Genomic DNA, 19486 nt, shown 5'->3' with positions numbered 1-19486 from the left:
GTAGCTTAGAATTCTTAACTACTTATTGTATTCTATTTTTAATGTTCTGAATATGTCGTAACTATTTTTTGTAAGGGCGGCCATTCATTTACTATTTGGGATTAATGTTTTCAATCCATCGCAAATAAACTGATCTGTTTTCAATCCACCAAATAAACTGATCTTGAATAATCTTTGTTTTAAAAGCTTCTTATAGTTTGTAGAAATGTTTATAGTTTGTATAAAATATAGTTTCTTATAAAATAAACCATATCATACCAATTCATTCCTACCTATTGATGTGTGACATTAATACGATGGAAAATCAGGTGGTAGAGATTTCAAAGTTGACATTTGGGAGTACTGGTGCGTATAATAGGCTCATGTAAAACATCCCTATGTACTATAGAGGTACATTGTAAGCCACGGCCGACCGTGACGGAGTGTCCTACGGGGTTTAACAGTGTCGGCTCCCGGACAAAGGGAAGTCGTAAACTGTAAGTGTATATAGCGAAGTGACCCTTTCACACTGCTTTATGGGCTACGCTTTCATAAATTCTAATCCTAGTACAGTAGTTGGTTGCTTTTACCCCACTGCGCCAGATAGGTCACTAGAGTCCTTATTACGTTCGCTAGTTTTGATTGCGAAACATGACACAGCGATGCATTATGTCAATAGTTCCAGAAAATGCATGGGATTTTTGGTATCTTACTTCGTTGTCAAAACTAGAGAAAAAATATGACTTAGCACTTAGAAGTTAAATCTAATAATAACCGGACCAAACCAGCCAGCTTAGCCGGACATTTCTTAAAAATATATGCAAGAACCCTTCTGTTGAAACTTGAAAACTTTGCTTGAACTCTCAGTATAAAAAGTTCGAATTCGTGCTTATTCGATCCAATGAGATTTGAAATCTTACAACATTACGAATTATTTTTTTATTTAGTCATATCAATTGGGTGCAGGCAGGAATGTAGGCGTTGTCAGATTCATATTTTAAATCTAAGAATTGCGGAAATGATCTCTACATCATAATATTAGTATTAATTATCAATAAGCAATACGGAACAGTTGTTGTTATGATTGGCGTTACAGAACCTTGTATGGATGTCGGCCTTGCGTATAGATATCTACCATAACTATTATTTCTCTTATTTCTTTACAATAAATATTGTATCAAAATTTCATTGTGAATTGGAAAATTAAATTGAATAGACAAACTTCTGTCAAAAAAGACGGGCATTTCGTGAATTTGTCGTTTTCGACTCGAAATATTCACGAAATGCTCGTCTTTTTTGACAGAAGTTTGTCTATTCAATTTAATTTTCCAATTCACAATGAAATTACACATTTTCAATTAGATCTACTTAGTTCCTACTAATTATAAGCAAGCAGCAATAAATTATAGTAAATGCCTACTATTTATGCCAATCTTAAGTGTTGAGAGTTCTGAGAATTCGTCCAAACTTCCGTTTCGTGGTACTGCTTGTGCATTATGAAAGTACGCGGCAAATATTTTGTGTATGAAGTCGTACACTTAATATCATTATGTAATTGTTATAAATGAATATGTATAGAAGAAAATTGTGGAGGGAGTAGTTAAAATGCTGAGGTACACTTCGATCTGTATACTTATTTACTAGGGCTATATTTTCATGTTTATACATTTAAATGTATAAAGATAATTTTATACAAAAAATATATTTAAACATTAATTTATACTAGAGATCGCCCAATGGTCGAAATTCGACCTTAATTTCAACAACATCAGGACTACTACCTATATTTTGTAAAAAAATATTAACTTTATCATATTTTTTTCAACTCTCGTCTCTGGGACTCAGCTGATCTCAGACTGGCCGTGTAAGCATTGTCTAATAGTATCTAAGATTTAATAAAAAAACTATAATCCATTTTCAATTTGTCACCTTGTTGTCAACTGACTTCAACCATAAATAAAAGACTATAATTCGTATGCATAGGCTTGTCAATCAAACATCTGTCATTTTTCCTTGTGTGTGTGTTGTAGTATGTGTAATGTTTTATTTGTTAAAAAAATGTATGATTGAAGCATAATTTCAAAATAATATTAGCTCGATGCACTCCTTCACCATATAAACTATAACTGTGCAAAATTTCATTCACCTACGTTTCCCCATTTTTCGTCAAAGGGGATACAAAGTTTTTGGCTCACGTATTAATATATAGATGTTGCTACATCTTACATCAAATGTAGCCCTAGTCTGTAATAATTACAGAATACGACAAAAAAATTGTATAAAACGAATGATTATCATCAATGAATCGTTGATAAACAATTAACTTGACGCCTCCGGCAAATAAAAATCTTACTTTGTATTTGCGGGAACCTACTATTAAGCGATTTCTGACTTAAGGCAGATCCCAAGACCTACATTATCGAACAAAGTAGCCAAATGAGATGTATCGAGTAACTGATTCCATTTTACACAGCCCGCTCATTGTAAAACCACTAATATGCGGCCTTTAATATTTTGATTAGGGACTAAAGATAAACTGTGCAAATCATCACGATTTAAACTTCCTTTCTTTTCATTGTCGATGTTTCTTTTGAGAGAAACCGACGGTGCACTTGATAATTAGGTCTTTGCAATAAAAGTCCCGTTTAGTGTACAAGACTGAAGACTGTGTACTACCAGCAGGTGTCATTCAACGACATTGCGCGAATCATCATCAATATTTTGGAAAAAGTTATTCTACAATCTACAGTAACTTCCAACAATTATTCATTAACTTATTACGTTATCTACGATGCACAATTATAAAAATATATTAAGTCCACTAATTTAGTAAATAATTATGTAATTCTCAAAAAGTTAGGTTTTAACCTATTCTGAAATCAAACAAACTTTTTCTTAAATTTTGAAACAAGTTAATTTGTAAGCTATTTAGAAATAGAATATAAGTATTTCTTAACATTTCCGTGATTTAACATGCATTTTCTCTTCTTTTCAGCGGTGTCCCTAGAATCCCTAGTAGAAAATTGTCATAAGCTGTTAGAAAAGTTCCACTACTCGTGGGAGATGATGCCCCTAGTGCTGGTCATCCTCAACTACGCGGGCAGCAACATAGAAGAGGCCTCGCGGAAAATTGATGAAGGTAAGCGCTGGCGTAGTTAAGTACTCAGCATGGCCACAGGAGAAAGAGTTTTATCTGTCATAGAATAGAGAAAGTGATAAGCGAATTCTACCCGCTCGATATTTATCGTGATATATATATTATTTATCGAGTGGGTAGCATTTACCATTGGCAAAGCATTTTGAAGTCTGTCAGTTTTTCTCTAAAATAATGTCAATGTTTCATCCTTTCTCATTTCTACTGTGGCCGTGCTAAACTTGTTGATCTAAAATGCCGCTTTCGCAATATTTGCTCAACTCTTTTGTGAAAATAGCATCTTCTAGGTAGTGATTTACTTAAAGATTTTTTTCACTTTCTGATATTATGCTATGCTTACATGCACTAATCTGAGTTACTGCTAAATACTATCGTATTTTAAACAATTATAAAACCTTCTTTTTCGCATTAAATGAAGCCGTTCTTGGGTTAACAATGTCGTATAACCAGACTTTCTTTTATAAATACATAGGTAATAGATGCAATAGTAATTAATACAATTAATTTTAAGTAGTTCGATTTTAAATAAAAAAAATATGAATACCTAGTAGCCGGTAACTAATAAATATCATTAAAATAGTACTTCTATCTACTAACCCTCTTACTAATAAACGTTGTACGAGCTTTGAATAGTTATACAGTGTTTTGTTCCTGTCACACAAGTGACATTTTTAATTGGATTGATGAAGACAAAACACTGTATAACTATTCAAAGCTTATATACAGCGTTTATTAGTAAGGGGGTTAATCTTTGTAAAATTTTACATGGATCACTAAAAACATTAATATTTAAACTGATTTTTACTGTAGTAGATAGTGGAAATAATATGATACTTTTATTTCGCATATCGTAAATCGTAATATCGGATGGTAACAAAATTATTACTTACTTAAAAAGAGAAAGAAAAAAATTACATGCTTACACTCATTTTTTTTGGTCTATCAAAGTTCAAACCATCTCCCGTGTCCTCCACCTGTAACAGTGGGGCTCGATTCTCATAATATATCTCGAATGCCATTTCGATTGGATGTCTCAGTCGCGCGCGAACACATATGCTCCGAGGTATTAGAATCGGGCTTTTTGTCTGTCGGAAGCTTTTGACTGGTGGTCGAGTTCTTATCTGCTTTGCGAATTTTACTGTGAACATTAAATGATGCTTTATTAAAGGATTATAGTCGTGTACGTTTCGTTTTTTTCAACGCGTTTTCAACGCATTGCGCATGCACAAAGTTGAAAATTAGTGTCAGTGTCATGTGCCAAAATCTAATTGATGACAATTTCTATTTTGCGCATGCGCAGTTGAAAAATGGAACGAACACGACTAATGTAGGTAGTTAAAGTTATTTAAAGGTTAATACAGTGCAATCTTAGTATAATATACCTCGATAAAACGACTTCCTCGATGTAAAGGGTTTTCTTAAACCCCGTTAAATTGTCCATTAAGAGTAAATAATTATAAAATATACATAATTACATTGGTTTTTTTGCGAACAACCTTTCTACATATAAAGTTGCCACTCTTATCTGAAAAAAAAAACTTTTTTTCTTTATTACGAATTTTAGAGCAACGGCAACTCAACATAACAAACATAGTTCTACGATTCATAATACTTAAAATAACGAATATTTTATTCCCCTCCGATTTGTTATTTAAAGGTTGCACAGTGCACTGTATAACAATGTGCTCGGTTTTCATAGTCATACAATTTCATTTTAGATGTCACTGGGAATTTTAAGTGGGTTCCATGAACATTCAATGTTTAATTTATTTTATAGCCATTTAATAACATGTTATAATATAAAGCATCATTTACTGCCTATAATTGTGAGTTTATATAATAATAATTATAAATTGCAATCGTGTACAAAGAATGCGGTACCTAATGAATTCAGTTTTGATGTAAGTGACTGATCATAACTGATCATAAATAATTATGAACAACTTAATTTAGACGTCCTTTTATCTGTATCTACAACAACGAATACTTTACTTCTATTAGCAAAGAGAATGTCATATACGACGTAACATCTATTAAGTATTAGTAACAAGAAGAAGAACATAGTTTTTTAGGTAATAAAAACTTTGTCTAAGACATATTTTAATTGAATTTTTAAATTACTTTTCTAGGTGTAACAAAACAGAGAAATAATACTTTTCCTATATAATGAGTATAAATTAGGTTGGGGTAAAAGTATCTTCGCATTTTATATAAAAATTCAAAAGGTTTGTTATAAAGTTTATTTACAATGGGGATTGTCCATTTTTTTTTCATTTTGCTCATTACAAAAACATTTCGAGGAATAAGGTCAGTGATCGTTTTTCTGTATATAAACGAAAAAAAAATACCCATTAGTTACTTATATTTTTGAACAAATATATTTAACCTTTGTTTGACCTTCAAGGGCGTTAAATTAGCAATAAATTCGACCAACGTTACGTTTCGAACTTTTGGTAAGCTTCTCGTATCAGCTTTCACATAATGAGAACTTGCATTTGACGAACCAGCCATTATAAATAAGATTGAAAGGAAATTTAAAACATACTGCAGAGGTCAATTGGCGGCCGATGATGACGTCAGAGCGAAACTTTAAAAAATTGAGAAAAAACTAGCCAATGAATTTCAAAATTATTTAATTTATATTCTAAAAATACCCTATTTTAACGAAAAAAAAAATAAAAAGTACATGTGATTTTTTTTGGACAATGCCCATTGTCTTCTGTAAAATTAAAACTTTTTAATGCTACCAAAATCAGTCTATACAATTGGTATAGCCCAAGATATTTTATGAATAGTTCATAGAATACTTTTTCCCCAACCTATTAATATAGTTCCTATGTAATATAGAGTAGATAAACATAATATAATATAGAGTTCACTGTAAAAGTAGGAGTGCTGTAACATAATTAAATATATTTTTGTGATTTGTATGGGCAAGCGCCCCAGCGTCATTAATATGCCCATACAAAATTAAAAAAAGATTCTCTTTCAGCGCTGCAACAATTACAATGAACTGCGGGGCTAAAATGATCGCTTTGAAGAATCATAATATTATGAATCATGTTATGATTCATTCTTTTAAAATCGCAAAATGCAAGTCTGCTTGCAATTCATATTTACTAATTCGTACTAATTTGACATTTGTCAGTTTGACAGTTTTGACAATTCATTTGCTGAATTGATTGAGAGGAATTGCTAAATGTGACCATTTTAGCCCCGCTGTATAAAGGGGACTCATACACATCCTGAAGTATTTGTAACTTTCTTTGTTACAACCTGTATAGAGTAAAACATATATTTTATACTACTTACTTAATACTTATACTACTTTTTTCGTCGTTTTTACAACGCGTCTTTTACTTGAATATAATAATATTTTTGATTACTTTCAGACTCAAACGATTGCAATTATATTTATTATTGTCTACTTTGAGATTGAACGGCATTTTACTCACTAATAAAATACGTGTTTAATATTATTATAGTTTGTTTGAATAGAAATAATCATAACGTCAAAATAAATTGCTAGATAGTACTTACAAAATATTTTATAGCCCGGCGTTAAGCCTATAAAATATTTCCTAAACTTATAAGATGAACTTCCTCAAAGAAACTTTCAATGCTCTATGATCGTAAACGTCCTTACAGGGGCCGTCTCTAGCCCATTTGGCGCCCGTGTGCAAACATTACCCTAGCGCCCCCTAACAAGCGCGCGCGCGGTCAAAATGAAATGCTTACAAAGTAAAAGTACAGTTTGTCCGGCCGCTTAAGGGTAAGGACTCTAAGCAGTGGCTTCTTTCGTTCCACCAGACGAACTATAACAGCACATCAAGTTACCACATAGGTAATAGGTATTGTCAAATTTCTCCAATATAAAACAGATAAAAAACGGGTAGTATTTAATCGAGTGACTGTAAATTACAGTTTTAGGTGGCAAAATTACTAAATTTGGGTTACAGAATTACTATTTGAGCGATTGAAAGTGAGTGACGAGAAATTAACAGAACAGCAACTTAGAAATTATTTATTTGAGTTACTTAAAATACAAAATGAGCAGCTTTATAATTTTTGAGCGACCTAAATATTTGGCAAATGTAATTTATATACTGAGCGGCATTTTATCTTAAATGTGTTTCGAAAACCAAAAACCACTTTGAAGAATACACTAATGAGCAGTATAATGAGCACACATTGAAACTAAAAAAATAAATATGAAATAACTATTTGATGAAACACTTTTATTCAGGGACTACTACGGACAGGGATAGAACATTTTTTTTATTACTATCAAGCAAATTTTTTTGTGAGTAGCTTTATTTGGATAAGAGGAACAACAATTTTATATGTGAAAAAAAAGTGGTAGCTAACAGAGATAGAAAGGATTTCATACTTTGATTTGATGATCCCAAAATATGTATTGTTCTATTTGTAGGAACTTAAATTATATAACGGTAAAAGTTTAGAATCATACCCAACGATTTAGAGAGGCAGGAGAGGGGGGAGGGGGGTAAACCCCGTTTATATATAAAAATCATTAATAAATTACACAAATTATAATCCTTAACGGAACGTAAAAAAGAAATGGGTAAAATTTTAATGGCGACCTATACCAAAAAAAAAACAACTGGCTTCAATTATGATTCGATGGGGCTCCTACTTCTGGGTGGTTTACAAATAAATAACCACGATGGCGCCTTAGCGCCTTAGCCATCTAACCTAACCCAAAAAAGTCGTATTGGTCCGCAGCCCAACTCACCTGACTGCAAGGATTCGTCGCCCCGCCCCCATTCAAATTCGCACGCATTGAACAATATAATGTAGTTTTCATTAAAACACGTATCAAAATATAAAATATTAAGCATCAAATAGAATATCAGTAACCAATTATCATTAATAAAGCAGCTTACAAAAGTTTGCTCAAAATGAACTTTTTAGTAGCTCGTAATAAATAACCTCACTTAGAAAAATTGAATCTTTATTTAATATTGAAGTTGCCCGCTATGTATTTCCAGTCGCTCACTTAGTAATACAGTCGCTCGGATAGAATTTTAATATCTGATATAGATTAATCGCAATCCACATTTTGTAAGCTCGTTCTGGATTTTATTATAAATCAATATTAGTCGTTAGTTTAGTTTATTTTTAGCTTAGTCAAATTAATACCGCTCATGTTATTAAAACAGTATGTTCATCATCAGTCGCAAAGTAATTTTTTATTCGCTCGTTTTATTATTTCCCATAAAAAACTCTATTGTTGTTTGTTTGTAGATTGAAGTTTTTTTCGGTTTTTACCATGATTCAGAGTTGCCAACAGAGGTTATAATATTTATATTGCAAAAGCCGAGCCGCTCATGGCGCGTCTTGCTTTGCTGTAATTCTACAAATATAAGAAGAGCTTCCGATATTACACAAACATTTTGGCAAACTGGAGTTCTTTTTACGTTGGTCAATAAAGCATGGGCCGTGGCGGCCGGCCGCCGAGTGCGAGCGGCGCTCGGCGCCCCTAGGACCGCGGCGCCCGTGTGCACCGCACACATTGCATCTAAGGGAAAGACGCCCCTGCGTCCTTATTAGGCACAGATTATCCTAATCAGTATTATTAGGTTTTTTCTAAACAGACTTACTATAATTGCAATTACATACAATATTTTAAATGTATATATATATACGTGAAGGGGGGTCTCGGAGTCTTCTTAGCAAGGGCCAAGGGAAATGGTAAAAATAGAAAAATCTGTTTTAGTAACTGACCTAATATTTGAATGCACAATAATAATGACAGTGTAAACTGACTATCAAAATAACAAAATTACAGTAACGCGAAATATAAATGCCTTTCAATCTCGCATTACCTCTATAATTTGCACCGCCATAAACGGAACGGTGGAAATATTTTTATCTTTGCTTTAATTATAGTCTGTTCGGAGTTAAATTGCCTTTGAGTTCTACGAGAGTGGACCTAATCTCGTCGGCGTAAGATCCCCGTCCAAGAGTAAAATAACTCCGGCCAGACTACGCTGAGCGCTCACGTTTACGACTTTGATTGCTGGAAAGGTACTTACTAGACTGTCGTGAACAAAGTCGTAAAATGTTTATAAATATGCCATTTACATAGCTCTACCTCCTGCGGCTTAATGCAAAAGTTGAATAATTAGTAATTTTATACTTTGACCTTACGGTTGAAACTTGGAGCTGCTCGTAAATAGTTTTATACTTAATCATAACCTGTAAATCATAATCAAAGTATTTATAAAAATTATTATACAAGGTATGCGCTTACGAGTATATACTGTATGTGCAATATAAATATCAAGGCAATTTTTTAATATATTTTATCTATTGTTATCTACGATCAAGATACAGTAGTGATTTTAATAATTGGTTTTGAGTAAAAAAAGTTTATAAGTTTTTGTAAGTTGTAACGTTGGGCCAATTTTCAGCTTTGTCTTTCTTCGGCCACCTTCGGTCAAAATAGTTTTCAAAATCGCGGCCGCAGCGTTCGTTAGTTAAGATCTGTTAAGATACTACTCATAGTTTTAATAATCTTTCAGACTTAATCCTTTAGATTTTAAAGTTGTTTTTAAAGTTGTTTGCTATTCGGACATTGTTTTTGGTAAACATTGTGCCATATCTGCAATCTTTGCAAGGCAATTTTTTCATGAAAATCCACAAACAGGTAACCCTGTCAATATATTATACTGAAAAGCTTTCGGGAAGCATAACTGTATACTCGATTACTCGCGTTGTTTTTTTTACAATCATACTTTTGTAATTTAAATCCGTGGTCAGGTTTATAAATATGAAAAAAGGTTTCGACGATTTTAATGTTTGTTAAATTAATCAGAAAAAAAAAATTAATATTCATATAAATCTTAAGTTTAATATCTCAAGTAAGCTACGGTCGTAGCTTTGTAAACATTTTTTAGGCTTTTGATTGGTAGGCAAATAGTTTTTAAGGCTTTAAGCACATACCTTGTATTATTTGATTACAAATAAAAAGTCTACTTAATAAAAACGATTAGAAAACATGACAATTTTTCTTAAGCTATTGCCTGAATTTCGTAATGTCAAAGTATTTTTTGCCAGAGCTCTATATTTTTCTCCCCTTTAACTCAAATCAAAAATACTTTAATTCATAATATTAGGTAGTAGGTACCCCTGAAATTTTAGGTCGTGCTATTATTGTTTATTAATTGTAGGCAAAAATATTTTTGGACTATAACTACAACAAACTGTTTGTTCTTAACTAAAAAATAATACAAAATATAGGAAAACTAAGGAAATTGTTAAAGTGTTAAAAATATTTTAGTTTGTGATGTTATAAAATTGATATGTATTTAGATAATAAACAATAAAATTTAGATAATATTAAAAATATTTAGATAATAAGTCAATAAGAACATGAAAAAACGACAACGACAATAAAAAATCAATAATAATATTATGTAAACAGCAAGTAATATCCGTTTCAAACCAACTCAAAATTGTTAAAGAAAATACTTAATAAAGGTATTTTGAACCACATTCGCCTTAAAAGAAATCCAAATTCAAAATAACTTAGGAGAGAAGAGAAAAAAGAGCTAGATTTTTTGTTTCAGTCTACGAATAATAAAAACTAAGGAAACGTAACTCCTATACTTCAACCTTTTAGAATTTGGTTCCTTTTTGCACACTAAAATATGGCAATAGTAACGAAACACTAACACTCAAAACGAAATAAATCTTTTGACATTAATTGTCACTTCTATCATGACACAAAATTGTGTACCGAATACATGCATAAAGTATACACGTATTCGGGTACCACTTTGTAGACTCGTGGACAAATTTTTGACACAAGTCTTCCTTAGTTTTTATTATTCGTAGGTTTCAGTTTTGTTATTTATTAATTTTTATGTACGCATTGCGAATGCTCAATTGTTAAATGTTGCTTGTCCACAGGAAAGATGATCATCAACGAATATGCGAGGAAGCACAATTTAAACATCTTTGACGGCCTCGAACTACGCAACTCTACTCGCCAGTACGGACTTTAATAGTAATATAGTTGTTCTAAAACACGACACGTTTACATACAACCTCACACACACACACGAAAACAACATACTACCTCACATACATACTAATACAACATACGACCTCTTTATTCTGAAGCGAAAGCGAAGTAGGCGCTGTAGTTAGTACGGTATAATATCAGGGATAGGAAGTTAAATATAAACAAATACGCTTAGTACTCTTAGGACTTTTTTAAAGAGCCTATGCTGTCCCACTGCTGGTCATAGGCCTCCTCCAAAGTCTTCCAATCCTTTTGATCCAATGCAGCCAGTCTGGCTCGTACTCTTAGGACTTACTCGAACCTACAGAGTTCCATAATAAGCAGAAGATAATTATTAATTTTCATAATTCATAATTATTTTGGTATATATCTAAGTCAAAATTAAGGCGTTGGTTTCTAATCTACTTCTAGGTTCTTATATAAAGTCCACGTATGAAACATGGATCGCCAAATCTTTTGCACATATTAGTCTTTTTGGTACTATCGGGTGTAAGGCTACTTACACACGGCGCCGCAGCGGCCAAAGACTTCTATTTAAAATGATGGCAGCGGCAGGAATCGCCACCATGGCGGTTCCGTGTAATTTGGCCCTACAAAAGAAAAACAACAATCGTTTTATTAGCATCTTCCTGGTTTGTAGTTCTTTAGTACTATTGCATTGGGCTTAATAAGGCTTAATAAATAAGGGCTTGTTTCACCACAGCCTAATAAAGTACCGGATAGGCTATCCACAACTTATATTTTGACAGATAAAGTATGGAGAATCTGTCAAGTAAGTTGTGGATAGCTTATCCGGCACTTTATCAGAAAGTGGTGAAACAGGCCCTTACTCTAACTTTTTATACAATATCTTTAAAGACTGGGGTTTATTACAATTTTGGTTCTTTAGGAGATTGTAAAAAAAAGTCATGTTAATTATAATATCTATTAGTAATTAAAGTATAATTTAGCGAGATAACATTAAATGTATAGCTCCTACATTTCTAAAGCGCTTTAATTAATAAAAACAATGCGTTGATTGATTAATAATAATAATATGTTTCAGTATAAAACATATTTCATAGATACAGGCGACATTGTTAGAACCTTGTACTTTACCTAGTCAATACTAATAAACTTTGATGACAGATTTCAACTTTAACCTCTCTTGATTGTTGAAATTGTTCAGAAATATAAGTAAAATTTCAGAATCCTAGCTCTACCACAGAAAATGCGTACTGGGCCCATAACATTAGGACATACCTAGTGAGGTATTATAAATGACATAGAGTAGACACTAGGCACAAAAATAGAGCATGAAATATGCACTATAGTCATGAATTAGTAGATTTTTCGAGGTCATTACTTACATATTTCATGTACCTATAGTCAAAATAATTTAAGGTGGCACCAGCGGTCATTGACCTTTCTAGTTAGGAAGCTATGTGAAAAATGCTCGCACTGGATTCTGTTAACTTAAAAAAAAAATTGAACTCTTATAAAGACACAGACTATTATAGATTCATTGGAAAACCTCTTGGTAACTCTTAATATTATGATAATCTCCAACTATTTATGAGTTTGAACACTTTAAAGTGATACTTCATACTCAGTTCACATCTAATCCAGTAAACTGTAAAATACGATACTGCCCTTAGACTAGAAAAATCTGTCATTTCGCTGTCAATAATGTTTTGTATAGAAAACAATTAAAAAAAAACAAGTTTTTTGACAGGGGGTCAATGACCGCTACCGACAGAATTCGGCAATTTGAGAATATCCCACTTAATTTTTGTCCAGCTTGCAGTAATTGCATTCAAAATACAGGATGAATATTAATTTCGTTACGTGACTTTGCAAAATAAATAGACTGAATATAAGCCATATTAATTATATTAAGGGGTCTCCCAACAAACGAGAAACGAGATATCAATAATGGCAACAAAATCTTCAATTATATTATGTGTACTTTAATAATTAATAATAGAAATAAAATTAAAATTTAAGGGGGATAAGATACAAAAAACACAATTTTGCTCTGTAACGGTACGGAACCCTTCGTGCGCGTGTCCGACTCGCGCTTGGCCAATTTTTTTAATGAAAAGTTGCTGAAAAGAGTAGCTTTTAATCAGTGTTATTCTGCATGGTCGCGAAACGAAATAAACATTCATCCTGTTTCTTTACTGCGCAGCCGCGTCACTACACTTACATTGTGCATACTGCTACACTTTACAAATTGTACACATTTGTTTACACAGTTTACACGATAAAAGAAATGGTTGTCGGTGAATTCAGCCAAGAAACGTCTAACCAGTCGTGATTTCCACTTTGCAGTGACCGGACGAAGGTTGGAAAGTTTGAGATTTAAAGTGACGTCACCGGTACGCGTAGTGATGTGCAAGTGCTCTAGTGTTTTTCTAATTTTATTTAGTGTTTATTTTCTTTTTGTAGGAAAATGCTGAGCGAAATTAATAATATAAGTGGTGTGTTATCGTCATCGATGAAGTTGTTTTGCGAATGATACTTTGTTTTACGAGTGCGATTGTATATGTGGACGCTTGCTGTGCGGCGCTGCGCGACCGACGGACCGTGCCGTGCGGAGACACGGGACCACTCGGTGAGCCACTTTCTTTTTTCTTTCAAAACCTTGAGACGATAGCTCTTCATTATGTTTCGTTTCTCTCGAAGTGTCCTGCTACGTTTCACGGTTTTGACTACCTATTAATTAGTATAAAATAAAAACATCGTTGAAACTATTGGACGAATGCCTATAAGCTATGTCCACACTATGCGCTTTCGTCTTCAATTTTCGTCATCTATTTTCATTCAACTTTCTTTGAATGTGTCAGCGAACGCAACGCCAACATATTTTGTTTTTTGGAGACGGTCAGAGGGCATGCGTCGCGAGCATGACTCACGTTTGCCGTTGACTGCGCTATAACGCATGCCCTTGACGAACAGAAAAAGGCACAGTGTGGACAAAGCTATACTCCAATTTTGGGACTATGTTTTGTTGGATTTAAGATATAGTGTGTCTTAAAGTGAGCTTGAGGATTCGCTTAGCACTTAATTTTACTTTAATTATACGCATCAAAACATCTGTACTTAGTTTCCACCCGTTTTCAAATTAAAAAGCTTGCAAGCTTACAAGTTAGCAGATATAATCATAAATGAACCGAAACCGCCATGAAATATACCGCTCAATTATGCACCGTAAAACTGTTTGTATCTTCGTTATGGCGCGGTGTAAAACTTCCTCGTGATTGCCGTGCAGGCAGCCGTATTCCTTAGATTCGTGGAAAAGCAATAAACATTTTGCAATTATGTTATATTCATTTAAAAATTCGAATATGCTTTCTTTGTTTATAGGTTTAATTTATGCCCGAGTTAATCGAATAAAATTTTATGGTCGGTTTTATTGTTTAGGCAAACGAGTGTCTGTGTATTGAATTATTTTGTTGTACATGTTGCTAGTTAGATATACAAAATGGTTCCCGTGACATCACATACAAATTCTAAGATCAGAAAATATTATAATAAGGAAAGTCGGTCAAAAACTTGACTTAATTTTATCACGTTGTTCATCGTGGTCTACTGTTGACGATACAGATGTGCCCATCAAATAAAAAGTTAATAACTTTTGCAGACTCATTGTATTAAAAAAAAATGTAACTGTAAAAGCCTTTCTGAAAACTTTCACAAAACTGCAGCTGTTACCTAGTTTAATAACTCCTTAAAAATATTCCCTTTTCAATTCAATTATTACTATAAAGTAAAAAGCCTTACGTACTTAATGGTTATTTAATATTTAAATTAATAATATCTATTAATTTAATTTCTATATAAAAGTTAGTTAAATTTGTAGAAATTCTGCGTTGTAATTAAGAAAGTTTACTTAAATATTATCATTATTTGTTTTATTCGAGCGTAACAAAATAATAAGATATCGCTGATTAAATTAGTTTTAAATTTTGTTATGTTTTATATGTAAGATGGTTGAGCAGTCAATAAAATATAATATTAATTTGATAGTAATAATAAATAATTGATAATATACAGGATGTTTCAAACGTGGTAGAGTTAGCTGAAACGGGGTGACTCAGGGCGTCATTCTGAACAATTTATGAAACGTCGCATAAAACTGCTTGATTATTGGCTGTGCTGTGGGGTGAGCCAAAATCTTTTGGTTTTCGCTTCGTTATAGAAACTCCGATGAAAATGTATGGAATTGACATAAGCGTTCGTTAATATGACGTTGACGTTCGACTCGTCTAATTGACGTGGAATTGACATTCCATACACTTTGATCGGCGATTCTATAACGAAGCGAAAACGAAAAAGTTTCGGCTAAATGGTCTGGTGCTGCTGTTTAGCATGAAAACGTTGCAGTAATTGTCCTTTTGAGACGCTATACGCTATAGTCAGGACGCGATAGTTAATTTTCAGAAAGTGCCCAAAGTTACACTTCAGCATTAAAATAATTTCTATTTTTTTTCTACCTACCACATAGTAAAATGTGGAGAAAACATTACGTTCATAGAGAACCAGCGGCGGTGATTACTCGTATGGTTTTCGAAACCACAGAACTGATTACCCGTATCCCCTATACATTATACCATTACTATGTAGACAACTCGCCGACTAGGGTGGCCGCACCACCTCAGTCGCAGCACAGAGACAAGTTAAATAACTTAGTTCGATTGACACATAATATCTTCTAGTAGTTTGTGAGCCGGCCCCTAGATGAGCAATTTTATTCTCAATATCACGCTTCAATTTTATTGACAATTAGATTGAATTAGATTGAAGGCGCGCGATGTTCAATATTAACCTTAAGACGGTCAATAATATTACGCAATACGTGATATCTGGGGGCACGGCAGTGCCCCAACCAAGCTTTTTAGCAAAGGCACGGCCGAACCATACTTTTCTTGAAGCGGTTCGCGGCTTTTTCACACCCCCTTTATCTTCGATGTTAACAAAGCTAAGGATTTAGAATTTCGGTCACTAGAAGCAAGTACTAAAACTAGCTTAACATCCAAATTACATTAAATTTCGATAAATAGTTTAAAAGTTACGGATGGTCAAAGTTACTACATTTTGTCACTCATTGCATGACTGACAGATCATCAAAATTGTAAGGTACTTCTAGCAGACTTAGAACCTTGAAATTTGGTACCCGAATAGGTCTTTATTCACAATGGAAGGAAAAATTATGAAACCGGCAAGGTTCGAGTCGGACTGGCGTTTATACGTACCGTAAATTTGTATGGGAGCCCCCCTTAAATAATAAGTTTATTTAATTTTTATTATTAATTATTAAAGTTAAAATACCATTGAGTATTTTCTGAAATTTTCAAAAACTTGTCATAAAAGTATATGGATATAGAGCAAAAAAGAGGGAAAAATCGTGTTTGTTGTATGAGGCACCCCATTAATAATTTATTTTATTTTAATTGGACTATTAGTTTTTATAATGACAGCAAAATACATAATTTGTGAAAATTGCAACTATCTAGCTATTGCGGTTCTCGAGATCTAGCCTGGTGACATACGGGTGGGCGACGGACAGACAGCGAAGACATGTTAATAATAGGGTCCCGTTTTCATCCTTTAGGCAGGGAAACCTTAAAACTGAAAAATAATGTAATAAATATATAATAATACTTAATTAGAAAAAGCTTTGAAGCCACCCGAGACCCCAGAGCTGGGAGCTACCTGGCACAGCGGATAGCAATTGCCATCCAACGTGGCAATGCTGTCAGCTTGCTGGGCACTCTGCCAGATGGGGACGACTTGGGCAAGTTTTTCTCTTTATAGTTTTATATTTAAAGTTTGTATATATAATATATCTGTATATTTTAGATTATTAATCGAATAACTACATTTTCTTAAATATTTTAATAAGAATAATTAATTAAAAATTAACATCATTAGAAAAAAATATTTAATTAAATAAAAGAAAATATTTTTATGTTTGTAACTTTGCAAGAACAGCTGTATGAGCGACTCGACTGCGTACTGCAAAAAGCTTTAAGTTAGTCATTACTTAATGAAATGAAAAATAGTGTTAACAATGAAACAATAAATTCGATTAAAATATAAATTTAATCAATGCTGCTGCAGCGGTATACACTTTGAGTCCCGAAAAAGAGTATAGGATACATTTTGTTCCGGAAAAATGTACGGTTACTCCACAATATAATTTTATGATTTGCGCGTAAACTATTCAATCGATTTTGATGAATTTTGGTATGGAGATACCTTGAGTCTCGGCAAAGGACAAGGGATACTTTTTGTCCCGGAAAATGTACGGTTCCCGCATAATAAACTTTTATGATTTTCGCCTAAAGTTTAGGCGAAAATCATAAAAGTTTATTGAATAGTTTAGGTCCTAAACTATTCAACCTATTTTGATGGAATTTGGCATGGATATACTAATTTGAATCTCAGGACAAGGAATGATTTTTGTCCCTGAAAAATATGCGGTTCCCACACATTATACTTTTATGACTTGCGCCGTGTGCGTTAACTATTCAATCGATGTACGGACAACTATAAACTAAAGTTACCGAGGACGAAGTCGCGGGCAACAGCTAGTTCACAATAAAATTGCTCATCTAGGGGCCGGCTAATAGGAAAATATTGAATAAGAAGTAAACAGTAACGTGTTAACACATAACCGAACATAATTATTAGTTACTGTAGTCAAAATGGAATAACATGGCACCCGCGGTCATTGATCTTTATAAGATTATAAAGGTCAATGACCGCGGGTGCCATCTTAGCTCATCTAATCGTTTCTTTCTCCTAGATAGAAGCGATTAGAAAATGCTCGCACCATATTCTGTTAACTTAATAACGTAAGGTAATTGGAACATTGCATATCATTGTCTTATTCAAACTGTTTTCTGTCAATAATGTTAAATAACATATTTGATTTTTAAAACACTTCCGAAACAAATGGACCTAGGATCTGTATCTTGGATTAATAATATATTTGGCGACATCCAGAAAGTGAATAGATATTATACTTCTCGCACACCTTATAGTTTTTCCTGGGATAAGAGGAAGTTACTACTTATTTCTTTGACCTTCCATCATCATTAGAGCAAGCTTTAAGCTTACTGTGTGCAAAACGACTTGTTGACAAAGGTTTTCATGAAACGTTTAAGTTAATTGCAATGTTGTGGCAAGTGGCAACAATATTACACGAACGCTAAAGATATTCTTGTGTGGTGTAATCGGATTAAAGCCATACATCGACTAGATTGTTTGTGGCTAGCGGCCCCTAATGAACGGTGTCACAATTACAATACACTATTTTTGCTGTATTCTGTGACACATTTTCCTTCTTGCCTCTGATATCTTTCGTGTAACTATTCAAGGTCTACTGCAATGCAGGATTTATATCCATACTAATAAATAATAATATAATGTGGGAATCTACGACGCGCGTCGTAAAAAACTACGACACGACATCGTACGACGTCGTACGACGTCGCGTCGTAGAAACTCATCATTGAATTTCTACGTGAGTTTCTACGAGTACCACGATACACGGCACGACGTCGCGTCGTAGAAACTCACGACAATTCACCCTGCATTGTATCGTGGGCCATGGCACGTTACGATGTCTCGAGTCGCGACGTAGTTTTTTACGATGTACGTCGTAAATTCCCACGACGCGACGTCGCATCGTGAAACGACACCGCATCGTGGTACGACACGACGTCGTATCGTGTTTATGTGTCCCGGCCCTTAGACCCGCGGCCTATAATTTACGGGTATGCGGCCTATTTATAAATCCAGGCTGGTCTACTCTCTTTGTCTGTCACGTGTTTTAGGATATCGTCAATAGGATATTCTTGATTATGATAGAGATTTTTTCATAAAATGAGAAGGAAAACGAGAAAACGGTCACCTGATAGAAGGCGACTTCCGTCGTCTATGGACATTTGTAACATCAGAAGAGTTGCAAGTATGTTGCCGGAACTGATAAGTATTCTGTGGTTAAGAGGGAACGCTCTCTTTTTGGAGGTTTGCATGTCGTAATGGTCCGGAAATACTGCTGGCGATATATTATGTAGTGTGATAGAGGTTTAGACAAATTCGATAAGTTGTTGCTACTTGCTCGTCATTATTTGTTGTTGGCTTTAGATATAAGATTATATAAGGTTATTTAGTCTACATAATAATGCAGATATAACAAACTATCATTAAGTCTTTGTTGATATCAGTAACCTCTTGATCTTACTTTGATAAGTGTTGGCGCGTGTAAGACTACTTCTAACTACCAGCTATAATATCTACTTCGGCAC

General features: G+C 33.6%; 1 protein-coding gene across 6 annotated transcripts in view; it reads left to right on the top strand.

Moving 5' to 3' along the window:
• LOC121725857 (protein doublesex) overlaps positions 1 to 19486 on the top strand; it is a 167093-nt gene that overhangs the window by 49817 nt on the left and 97790 nt on the right. For 2 of the 6 annotated variants that reach the window (XM_042112992.1, XM_042112991.1), the window contains exon 2: positions 2975 to 3118. In XM_042112992.1, the coding sequence (XP_041968926.1) occupies positions 2975 to 3118 (144 nt within the window). Of the gene's footprint in view, positions 1 to 2974; positions 3119 to 11071; positions 11169 to 13499; positions 13571 to 13616; positions 13783 to 19486 lie in introns of those variants that run through there. The other 4 variants (XM_042112993.1, XR_006035450.1, XM_042112996.1 and 1 more) reach the window with 4 other exon arrangements.

Source organism: Aricia agestis, chromosome 4 (assembly GCF_905147365.1).
Source record: "Aricia agestis chromosome 4, ilAriAges1.1, whole genome shotgun sequence".
In the NCBI taxonomy this organism is placed as follows: domain Eukaryota; kingdom Metazoa; phylum Arthropoda; class Insecta; order Lepidoptera; family Lycaenidae; genus Aricia; species Aricia agestis.
This window is presented reverse-complemented; position numbering and strand designations above follow the sequence as displayed.